Genomic DNA, 13132 nt, shown 5'->3' with positions numbered 1-13132 from the left:
AAGTGTTTTGAAGAAATGTGTATCAGCATTGAAGCGTGTTCATGAGTATGATTTTTATCCAAGATGGCCGCGCCCATCAGGAACACTGTCGTACGAATTTTGGGCTTCGATTGCAGTGTTCTAAAGATTGTTAGACGGGGTTATGCCAGGGGATTTCGAAGAATGCCTTTAAAAGTTATCTCCCCTGAAGAAGAACGAGAAAAAGTATCAAAATACAACCTTCAAATCAGAGATCCAAGGAAAAATGCTAACGTTTCATATTTGCCCGAAGACCCTGTGCAAAAGAATCTTAAATCTAAACTGAACAAACCTGACAAAGTAACGACAGTAGATTATAATGAATATTCAAAATTTAAGTCCCCAACGAAAGTGTACAGGACAAAGGGCCATGACATAGAGTATGCAAGAATTGAAGAATCAGATATGTCAAAGAAATTTAAGTAGGTGTTTCTCCATGGCATTATGCTTTAAATTACCTATGGCTACATCAGGCAAAATGTAAAAAAAATCTAGTTCTTCGGAAATCATTCACAAGGGTTACGGTCTAGTCCAAACAGTTGTGTTGTACTGGGAGGTGGATTTTTATCATGCATGTTACATGTAGGTACCTGTACATGATGTACATGTATTCTTCCTGTGAAGGGTAATGTGGTTTTAAATGTCAGATTAAAAACAAAGCAACAAAGATGCTGATTTTATTATTATTATTGACAATAATATATCACACAATATAAACAATAAGATGTAAATAATATAAATTGAACAGAAGAAGGTAAAAACAACTGAAATTCAATTTAAAATTCATAGATTTTATGTACAAGACTTGATATGTCGTGAATAAACATCAATTTTTTTTGGGTTATCCAATATAAATTCACTTGTTATTTATCATGTCATCCAAAACCTACATTTGTAAATAGGTGAAGGTTTGTGTGATTTGTAGCAAATTTCATTGAAAAAAGTATCTACTAATTCATGTACAATAAACTTTTGATCACTATTGCATATTATGTACTCATTTGTTATTTGTCTACAGAACTCTGCACATTACAGATGTTGTAATTTTTAATCGGGGAAAATGTCAATTATATTTTATTACTTGCTCATTTGTTATTGGTCTTCAGAACTCTACACTTTATAGGTGTTGTTATTTTTATTCAGGAAAATGTCAATTAATTATTGATCTCAGATGAATTGACTACTTACCCCAGCACTATCTTGCACACACATGTAGTCAAGTATCGGTACATTGATCATTTCAAGGTGATATTTAACAATCCTCAAATTGATATCATTGAACAATAATTAACTCCCATTTTAATAGTTTTAGCATAACTAAGGGAGCAACTTGTTATCATTTTATTTTTAAAAGGGGAGATACATTTGTAGGATCAAATTTTAAATGAAAAGACTGGGCAATGGTGTATGGTATAAAAATCCAGGATAAAAAATTGGATGAAAAAAGGCAGAATGCAATTCAGTAGAAAAATAATCCAGATCTAAAAAAATATGGATAGGCTAAAGTAAAAAATAAAAAAGCAGGTCAGAAGTTAAATGAAAAAAAGTGATCTTTCTGTGGATAAATTTTCCTGTAAATCTGTTGAGCCATGTTAGATTTATTGGCCTTTTTCAGATGGTTTTTTTGCTATTTTAAATGATATTTCTTTTTATAAATCTTCTCCTCTGACACTACCTGACCAATTAGAACCAAACTTGGTATAAATGTTCCAAAGGATGTTCTGCATAGAACCTTTTATGGGGATTTTTGATCCGTCGACATGGCTGCATTTACAAAATATAGGACATATTGGTCAGACAGAAGTTCTTTTGCACATATCTCCAAAAGTGTTAGGTTTAGCTAAATTGTGACTGAAGTAATATGTTCAGCATGATGAGATCTAGCTGTGGTGAAATTTTCATGTAAATTTGTTGATCTATATCAGAGTTATTACCCTTCTTTGACATCTTTTTGCTATTTTTAATTTTAATATACAAGGTACAGTACAGCTCGCAGCATAGTCTGATAAATACCTGGCACACCTCATACCTGACATCCAGTGCCAGGTATTCATTGCTAATTGGCTCCTAATTAACATGACCCCCATCCCCGAGCATCACCTGTATCTAATATACAACAGGAAGTGACTAATTAACTGAACAGGCACATGTACCTACAGGTGGTTCAACTTGTACAGTTAATTACATGTATCTCAAACAGGTGGCTAACCTCAGTGTTTTAAAATTGATATAAAAGTAGAAAAATTGTGTTAAAAGCAAGTTTTTTTTGGTTATTTTCATATTTACAAAACATTAAGTATAAAACATGACATTTTTTCCTAAATGTTATTTGATTTAATATCAAATTTTGCATTTAAGTAAATATTGTGTTTCCTGATTTGAAAAAAAGCAAATTTTGAATATACAATCACAGTGTGTATTGGACTCCTTATACTGACTTCTTTCCAACATATTTTGGTAACATTGGTCATTAGTTTTACTAATAAAAACATTAAATCTGTAGTTAAAATAGAGTTATTTTCTTTTAATTTATTGTTTAATATTTACATGTATAACTGTGAAACTAATTAACTGTATGTTCAAACCTCTGACTTTAAAACCTCACATTTTAAGATTAAGCCTTGGGACCTGAATACACCACGTCTGTTATCTTTACATGTATACTGTTTTATTTGGGTGCTAAAATTTAACAAAATTTTAAGTACAGTTATTTATTTTTTAACAGATTTAAGATTTTTCTCACCAGTTCTATTGCAATAAAAGAAACTGTTAAGATTTTAAGTATGTGATTAAATTATCTAGTTGAAAGTTGATGAGAAATTCAGATTTTGTACTTTAATTTTAAAACATACATACAGTGTGTTTGTAATTGATATTTGCATATTTGGAACCAAGACGTGGAAAAGGTCATAAAACACCCACCTGGCATTGATTACTCAGAATAGACCCGAGGGCAAATTAAAAACTTTAAACATAATCTATGAATTATTTTACTTTATTGTGTACCCACTATTTAATAATTTTATAATATTGCATTTTTATAAAAAAATAAAAAAAAACAAATTTAATATTGCTTTTTAAAAAATGTAGTCTTTACACTTGAGAAGAAAAAAAAGATTTGCTACACTTCAGGTGCTAACAATAATCATGTTCTTATCATCAATTTTCAGATATACATGTATGTAAGTGCAGTCAACCACTTTAAAAAATTCTTTGAAATCTTTGGCCAATTCTTCAATCAGTTTACCAATTGCCCAATTAAAAAAAAAAATAATAATATAAGTCAAAACTCTCTGAATTTGAAAACATAACACTGATGCATTTGCCTTCATTTTTTGTTTAATGCTAATTCATTTTTTAAAATTTTATTTTAGTAAACTTTTTCAATTTCATTTTGAGTACAAATTTGAAAACCATAACTGTGACATTTGTAACTTTTTAACTCACTTTTTACTTTTCCCCTTTGAAATTGAATAAATCAAAGCATTTTTCTGCATTGGAAGAAAAGGAAAATAACAATTTATTGCATTTTATACACTATTTTATTAAAGGAATAACCTTAAATGAAAATATATAGATTTATTCTTATAGGACTAAATTCTGATAAACCAACAAATTAATTACCTCAAGTGTTTTGTGTCAAACAAATACTAACCATGACTCAATAATTAACTAAATACCTATTTAACTTAGCTACTTGTACCTGTCCTGGTGAACAGGTAAAATTTACCTAAAAAAGTAAAATACCAAAACTTTCTTTCAGTTAATTGATGAGTTGTATATTAGAAATAACAGAGGTAAATTTCTAACAGTTGTGCCAGGTATGCTGGGTATTGGAGGTACATGTATACCTGGCATTTATCAGACTATGCTGCGAGCTGTACTGTACACGTATGCACACTTAGCAAAAATTCACCCCAGAAACTACTGGACAGAATTTAATGAAATTTGATATGATCTTCCTTAGGTATGAGCATTATGAATTTTTGTCCAAGAAAAAACATGGCTGCTTTTACCAAAAAAAGGTATGTTGCTTATTGAGGTAGGTGAACGATTCAGGCTCTTTAGTGCCTCTAGTTCAATGGGAATTTTCCATTTTGTTCTTTGTTTGACTTAAATCATGAAAACCACTAAAATTAATACAACATAGCCAATAGTTCACACATTCATTGTAAATGTATAAAAAAAACCACTTTGATTATTCTTTGTGTTTCCACAGTCAGATTGTTATGAATGCCAACTCTAGAAAACAGAAAGGAAAGATAAAGACCATTGTCCTGGAAGGCAAGAGGCTTATCATAGATGCACTGAAGGCTAATGGAGCTATGAAGTATTTATTCATCAGTAGAATGGATGTCCTAGATGGCTTTCCTGCTAGATTGATTGATTGTCCAGTGTACAGAGTGCCTCATAAACATCTTAAAGTCTGGTCAGAAACAGATGCTTCACAGGGAATAATAGGTATACAGTAAAGGGATGTTGGAAATGTCACTGTTTTAGTTGTGTTACATCTGTTTGAAAGGGGTAATGTTGTGTCATGTAGGTGTATAGGTCACACTGGTGTATTACATTTACATGTATGTGTAAGAAAATATGGGGGGGGGGGGCTGGGTTGTGTATGAGAAATGGGGAATGGTTTATCATGTATGAGAAGTTAGGGAAAGGTGTACTGTGTATGGGAAAGGTGTATCATTTATGTTTTAAATGGGAATTTATATGTGGTGAATTATAAATAATGCACAAATTTCAAATTGTAATGAGGGATTTTGATTACACTTACTACTAATTTAACAATTTTACTGAATTTTAAGATTTGTTTGTTTTTGTGTTTCATTGTGAACCAGTAGTGGGGGACATGGTATGTGTATCAGAACCAGTAGTGGGGGGACATGGTATGTGTATCAGAACCAGTAGTGGGGGGACATGGTATGTGTATCAGAACCAGTAGTGGGGGACATGGTATGTGTATCAGGATTGATATTTTAGATCCCCTCTGAAGCAGAGGTTGGCACTAATCATATTGCAGAAATGCAGGAATTTTTGTCTAACAATGCAATGTTTGTGTATTACAACCTACAATTCCTTTCCAGCTGTGTTTGAAATGCCAAAGGAAGGGGAGACAACTGCACCAAGGACTGAAGAGCTTCCTGTCACTTTGATTTGTGACAGAGTTACGGACCCTGGAAACTTGGGTGCTATTATTAGATCAGCTGCTGCTGTTGGTTGCTCAAAACTTATAACAATGCCTGGTAATATATAAATGAATATTAGGCAGACCTATCAATTGTTCCATTCAGTCACTGCATGTAGGATCTAAAAACACTCCATATTACTTTATATGCTGTAGAATGCAAAGATCTTTTTTTTCTACTTAAGAATACACAAATGTAGTCAGTGTTATCCCCAGGCTTTTAAAGCACTGCGCTGTACCACACTATAGAGTTTGAGTGCTGCACTATGGATGTCAGTACAATGTACTGTGCTATCTTCAGTCCCAGCCAAACTCTGACAGACATGACTGTAAAAAAATTTGAGGTCCTGTAAAATTGTCCAGCTTGCAAGACCTTCTGACTGGTCATATATTTTCATGAGCTAAAAATAGGTTAATAACAATACTAAAAAAACATTTTTTATTGCAGTATGGCAAAAACAATCCTTCTGAAATTAAATATGCCTATAAATAACAGACCAATCAATGCATTGATAACACACTCTTCAATAATGGTCCCATTGTGAACACACTCTGCCATTCTGTGAGAATTGAAATTAATGTTCAAGGTTTTCCTAATGTAATCTTTGATTCTATTTTTGTTTTAGTAACGAGACTTACAAGAAAACCTCCACTAAGTCATATGTATGTTTTCGAGGACCAATATGACATAATTTGAGCCAAATAAAAATTAAGTGTGTGTGAGTAACGTCTGATTTGGTTTAGAGAATTTATTAGCACATACATGTAATACATTTTTTATACACAGATCAACATTACACGTACGTAAAATATGAAGTGGCATGCAACAACACATGGCCTAATAATGTCCTGTCACACACACTGAATACAGCGCTAACCAAAATCTTGGGGAGAACACTAGTAGTTAACTGAATTCTATGCACGTTTTATTGTTTTCTTCTAGATTATCTGCTCATTTTAGTTTTTTTTTCAAAAAATGTAAATTCATGTTCCAATTAAGACCTGACTTAAGAAAGTAATGCTAAATTTCCCTTGCTTTAAAATGTTTGGTAAAGAATGTTATATTTTCTAGGTTGTGTTGATGTTTGGAATCGGAAAGTTTTGCGAGCGGGAGCTGGTGGACATTTTAGACAGCCTATCCTACCCAATATGTCATGGTCACAGCTGATTAATTATATACCTGAACATTCTTCAGTGTTCATGGCTGATCCAAGAAGGCCATCCAAATGGCTTATAGATACTGTTTCTAGAAGAGGACAGGAAAATACAAATATGGAGGAAGGTCCGGATGATGAGACCTCCATGGATGACAATGAAAGTGATGACTCAAGTGACTTAGGAGATGATTATGATCAAACAGATGAACTGAAAAGTTTTAAAAAACTTCCCTTAGATGTGTCTCTCTACAGTGAGGTAGACATGGTTGCTAAGAGACACATTGTTTTGTTGGTAGGTGGTGACACCATTGGTTTCAGCCCTCAGGCACGGAAGTTTGTATTTGACTATAATGGGCAGTGTATTCTGTTGCCAATGGCGACTGGTATAAGTACCCTAAATTCATCTGTTGTCACAAGTGTTCTTTTATATGAAATCCATAAACAATTACAAAAAACAAAAAGTGAATAAAATGATAAAAAAAAACTTTAATATCCTTTTATTTTCCTGCGATGGTGACTTTCACGTTTGTTCAAACAACTTATGTACTGTAGTGGTGAGACTAAAAAAAGTAGAATTAAAAACAGCATTTCATTAATTTGGGTAGTATGTTTTGGGAGAGTCTTGGCTTACAGCTCCAGGGATTTTAAGTTTGATTCCTGGCTGGTAGTGTCATGAATTTTGTCAAGTGCTTCATGCTTTAGTCTTACACCTTTTTATATCTCCAACAAACAAAGTTTGAGGGTATATAGGATCAACCTGTCTGTCCATTCACATTCTTGTTAATGCAACTCCTCCTAAACCACTCAAGGGATTTTGATGAAATTGTCTACAATGTTGGGTATCATATGTAGATGTGCATGAAGGATTCTAATTTCTGTCCCAGCAGACAAAAGGCAGATAATCCAAATTAAAGGTTTTACATGTTAAAACCTTGTTAGTGCAACTCCTTCTATCCTCTTTAAGGGATTTTGATGAAATTTTATAAGGAGGTTGGGTATGATATGTAGATCTGCATATAGGAATATAATTACAAAGGGAGATAATCCAATATAGTGTTTTACATGTTAAAACCTTGTAAGTCCAACTGTGCCTTGACTACTCAAGGATTTTGATGTTATTTTATTGGAAGATAGGAAGGTTGATGTGCATGAAGGAACAGAATGACTGAAGGAATGACTCCAAAGGGAGATAATGGATATTGAGGGTGGTACATGTTAAAACCTCATAAGCACAACTCCTCCTGAAAATGCTCAAGGAATTTGTGCATGAAGAAATATTACCGTTGGATGACTCCAAAGGGAGATAATCCAAATTGAAGGTTTTACATTTGGAGGGTATTCTCTTCATGAGCTTTCTTAGGCCGATCCAGTAAAACATATGAGGAATGGGGGAAGTCACATTTATTCTTTGTTTATGGGTGGGTGTTCAGGTCTCTTGACAAAATAAAAGTTCAGTACAAAACATCAATACAACTTCTATGGATGACTCCTCTGGTGAAAAGTGCCGTCCACCATTACCTCATATCTTTTTAGGGAACAGCCTTCACAGTTACTTCAGCTACAGTATTCCTTGCTTTTGTTTTTGCCTGTGGCCTTTAGTAAATTTTTTTTTTTTTTTTTTTTTTTTTTTTTTTATAGTTATAGTATTTTACTGTCCGTATGCCAATTAGTCTGTCTATACACAATATTCATTACAGAAGATGCTTTAAGAGTTTTTGTACAAAGCCAAAAGTGTCATACATTGAAAATAATGTGGTTTGCACCATATGATTATCATTTGAAATGAGCATTTTAAGATAATTATGTGTTATGACTTGTTCTAAAACAAATTTATATTATGAGAATCATATGTGAATTGTCATATGAATCAAACACCATATGATTATATATATTTAGCACATTTGGCTGTGTATATGTCTCCATGAAAGGATAATCCCTGCTGTTTTTCACTACCTTCTGAATTTGTTTTTGTATTATTGGACTCCTTCACTCATAATTCTTACTTAATATCAGAATCTCATCAGTGACTTAAATTGTAAGATGTTTCCCCAAAGCTGTCTATGCCCCAACATGGAAAAATAAGTTCATTTTGTAGTTAATTTCATGATCAGTGAATACTAAAATTACAATATATAAAAGAAAGAGAGACAGACAAGGAAAAAGTTTTGTGATATGAAAATAATTACAAAAAGACAGAAAAAATAAAATGTGTAGATTAAAACACTAAAAATGGACTTACACATTGGATATTGTACTGTTGACAAATCATACTTGTATCTTAGGAAATTCTAACTAACTTTAACATTTGTTTAAATGACAATTAAGATAGTCTGTTTCCTTATTTGTATATTTGCTGTATGAAAAATGCAGTAAAATAGATTTAATTAAATGAAAGTTGAGACACATACTATCTATTACATACATTTTTCATCTTTACAGTTTACAGCTATATTAAAATGCAGTTAAATAGATTTAATTAAGTGAAAGTTGAGACACATACTATCTATTACAGAGACACTTACTATCTATTACAGAGACACATACTATCTATTACAGAGACACTTACTATCTATTACAGAGACACATACTATCTATTACAGAGACACATACTATCTATTACAGAGACATACTATCTATTACAGAGACACATACTATCTATTACAGACACATACTATCTATTACAGAGACACTTACTATCTATTACAGAGACACATACTATCTATTACAGAGACTATTACAGAGACACATACTATCTATTACAGAGACACTTACTGTCTATTACATACATTTTTCATGTTTACAGTTTTCTGATAATATGAAATATCGGAACTCGCTCAATAATAATCAAATCTTTAACACAGACAATTTTTCAACTATATCAACATGATCTTGTCAGTATTCACATTTTCTTTGGTAATACATGTACTATAAAAAAAAAAGTAGTTCCTATTCTAATGGTAACTACTTGTACTCCTTTCATAGCTGATATCATTCTCTTCTCTTACGAATTGTATTTCATGGCTTAATTCTTTAAAAATCTTTCCAAACATGAATTTTGTTTAAATTTAGTAATACTTTTAGATAGCTTGATGATAATTTGTTTTATAAACAATCCTAAATTCTGAAACTATGTTAAAGACATCTTCTCGAACTAAGACTGAGTCCAACAATAAGTGTAACCGTTAACCTTTCCTTGATTTAGATATAATGCTAGAAATTGACGGCCTTCACATTAACATTTATGACAAAGAGAAGACTGACTTTCCTATGATTAATTTTCCATTCCTAAATGGTGTTAGTTATGTAGGACACTCTATTTTGCTAGTATTTGTTATAAATATATTAGTGAAAGTAAAACATTTCTTACAAAGAAACCTTTGTATATGGGGTATTGGTATTAGAAACTTTTAAATTATTTACCAAGTTTTTTTCAATGATACAATTCTTTGATACAAAAAATATATAATAACATAAAACATAAAAAGATTTATGCATAAATGATACGATTTTTACATAAATGATACGATTTTTACATCATTGTCTATTCTTGGAACCTTGTTTTCGCAAATACTGTTGGTATGGACATTTTATTTTGAAGAATGTGAAAAAAATCTTTGAGCTCTTTACCCACAAACCGAACCCATCCTGAAAAATGCTAAACAAAGACAAAAATATGATTCTATGATACTGATACAAAAAATATAGTAGGATTACTTCAAAAGTGAATTGAATGATGAAAAGAACAAATAAAATGGAAGCAGAAAATACTCCAGCGTGTAGCTTAAATCCAAAAAAACTAAATCCCTTCAGAAGTCACCACATGATCTTCAACACTTCAACAGGTGTAAACACAATCATAAGCTAATTCTGAAAGGCCCCGACCGCAAGAATACTTAATCCATCTTACTTGTTTCTGTACGTATGTAAACTAGGTTTTATCTAACTTATGTATACAATATTCAATGTCAAATAAGCTGTGGTAGTACGGAATAGAAAGAATAATGTTCCCTCACAATTGAAGCAAAGCGAGGAATTTTTCGCGGAAATGATGGTACGTTGAATTGTTGAAGTAAATAATTCAACAAAACCTCTTAAAAATAAACCGTAGTAGATTGTTTTAATCTCGATCATTAATAAATTTAAGAAAAGGACCGAAATCTTGTATTTAATTTTGTTTTTTATGTGACAGTAATTTAATTTGATTATTTATTTCTCATCTGGGCAAGGCAAGTAGGTTATTTTCTATAGACAAACTTGGTGCTGTATGTCATTCCTCTGTCCGCAATTCATTGATTCAAAGAGTAATCAAGGGAATCAATTCTAGCGGATATCGAAATTTGATCCAGTGACAAAGACCAGACTTGAAAATCAGACAAACATAACAAAAAATATAAAATAACCAAAATAAAACATACAAAGTAACAAAAGTAAATGAGCAACTCAGACTCCAGTAAAAACTTGAACATGAACCCGATGTACCGGTAGGGTAAGCGTCAACTTTTTTTTTCTGGAAACACCCGCCTAGTTGCTCATATAAATTAAAGACCGAGGTAGACGAAAGAGGAAATGAAAACTATGAAACATTAAACAAATCAGTTTCCATGGTGCAAGTGGATACACCGTAACGATCTACGAGTTTAGATGACGACCATTAAACTTCAATCTTGTAGCAAAATAACCCTGTTCCTGAAGCCTAATTGTAAGAGTTCTAGCGCGGTACAAAAAGTATGAATAGTTACGGCATGCCTTGGCAAAACGTAGGAGTTGTGTTATGAAAAATCTATTCGCAGGTGCTGAAGGGATGTTGCCACTGATGAAAAGAAAATTGACAATACGGAATGAAAAGTCATCGCGTTTGTCGTATAATTTGGTCAATAGTTTTCCTTTACGATAAGTTAATGAATATGCTATTTCATATTTGCCCTGCTGTAGGTTTGAGGTCGGTCATATTGGTCCCGAGGCATCGGTGAGGTCCAATACGGCTGTCGAGGCCAATATGATTGATCGAAACCTATAAGAGGGTCAATATGAAATTGCATATTTATTGACAATTTTATTAACCAATTCAACTAGATGATTTGTAGAACAGTTGTTTTTGTGTTTTCCCAAGAACAGGTAGGTTTATTTGTATTATTCAGTCTTAAATATCCTTTTTGTATAAAATGGAAGATTTTTTTTGTGTTTCTGCAGCTTTTAGTACTGGTGATCAAAGTTCATTAAATGCAATTCTACCTCAAAATGGTAGTGTCAAACGACCGGAAGTTATGATGCCGTATTGGCCCTGGTTTGATCCATATTGGCCCGTATAGATGCCCGGTTTGAATTCATATCAATCGGTCAGTTTTGGACATATTTTAACATATTTTTGGTAGTTGGTTAATAACAGCGATTTCAAGTGTAGGTCAAGATATGAGGCTGATTTTACAATGTTTATATTGTCCTTTTATTTCAAGTTTTTTGGGGTAGATGGGATGTATCAAATTCCCGAAACTAAGATTGTTTAACGTTAATTCATCTTCTATATAGCAGAGATTGTTGTTGTTTCTTTTTTCTCTCATTGTACTGTTGTTTTTCTTTTCTTTTTTCTTCATTGTCTTGTAAAACTAATTCAATTTTTTTTGAAATATTCATAATGATGTTATGCATGCCATCTATGTTCTAATTTATGTATTGTATATTATTGTTGGGAGAAGACTTCATAAGTTGCATGGTAAAACTTGTGTCCTATCCCTTTTGTAGAGTTAACAATTAAAATTGTTGTAAACTAATCTAAACTGAGATTAAAGGATCTAGCTAAACGATGTTCCTTCTTTTGGATCACTTTAGCGATAAATTCAGCCTCAATGAAGTGAAGGAATAGGTCAGCAAGTAGAGGAGCACAAACTGTTCCCAATGGCATGCCGACCGTTTGTTGAAAAACGCGTCCACCACACTGGACAAATATGTTGTACAAGACAAATCCCAGAATTTTAAACAAAATCTTTTTCCGTATATTAGGAATTAAAAAAAAACTAAGTACGAGGAATCTCTGCCAACAAATGCAAATTTATATCTAGGTGTACCATCTTTTTTTTGGGAGTAACGACGATGTATGATGTTTTGGAGTCGGGATTTTCACTGAGTATGGGGAATAGAATTATGAAGAGTTGAACAATCATAGGTTTCAATGATATTGTATTCTGATAATAATCTTGAATTGAGGGTTTCCAGAAGTTCTTTCGAATTTTTCAGGATCAACATTGAATTCATGTCGCTACAGGAGTAACAAGTGTCGTAGTAGGACTGGATACCCTCTTTGACAGCTGTGAGTATGGAAGTTTTGAAAGCTCCAGCTATGTAGTGTTGTTTGTATGGATTCTGTCGGAGTTTAGGAATCCAATACATAGACGGACGATCACAATCATCTTCCGTGGTAAAGAGATCAAAAATGGATAGCACAGATGTTTGGATTTCTACTATCCCTTCTTTGGAGAGTGTAGTGGCAGTATAGGTCTTATTACTGCTATTATTTTTCAGTGTCTTTACCTCTGATGATAAATATTGGATCAAATGCGTTTTGCTGACAAAACAATTTGCTGGTATGACAACATATTTGTTATATAAAGTAGACAAGGTTTTGGCTACATCGGGGTCTTTTAAAACTGATGTAGCATTGACACTAATTTACCAACTTAAAACTTGAAAATAATGTCGTCTTGTTCTCATTTTATCCATTTCTTGCGTATTACTCCACGGCATCCATAAAAACTTTAAAGTTATAATTCTA

General features: G+C 32.5%; 1 protein-coding gene across 1 annotated transcript; it reads left to right on the top strand.

The window, feature by feature from the left end:
* Positions 1-57: 57 nt before the first annotated feature.
* LOC148606076 (rRNA methyltransferase 3, mitochondrial-like) lies at positions 58-6856 on the top strand. The gene is made up of 4 exons (XM_088545628.1): positions 58-440; positions 4238-4479; positions 5109-5267; positions 6282-6856. Exons 1-4 carry the CDS (start codon positions 64-66, stop codon positions 6833-6835), a joined length of 1332 nt encoding a protein of 443 aa, XP_088401754.1. The 5' UTR covers positions 58-63; the 3' UTR covers positions 6836-6856.
* The last annotated feature ends 6276 nt before the right edge of the window (positions 6857-13132 follow it).

Source organism: Perna viridis, chromosome 9 (assembly GCF_037379345.1).
Source record: "Perna viridis isolate PV_CMFRI_1.1 ecotype Kerala chromosome 9, ASM3737934v1, whole genome shotgun sequence".
NCBI lineage: Eukaryota > Metazoa > Mollusca > Bivalvia > Mytilida > Mytilidae > Perna > Perna viridis.
The sequence above is the reverse complement of the archived record's forward strand: the minus strand, read 5'-3'. Positions and strand labels throughout refer to the sequence as shown.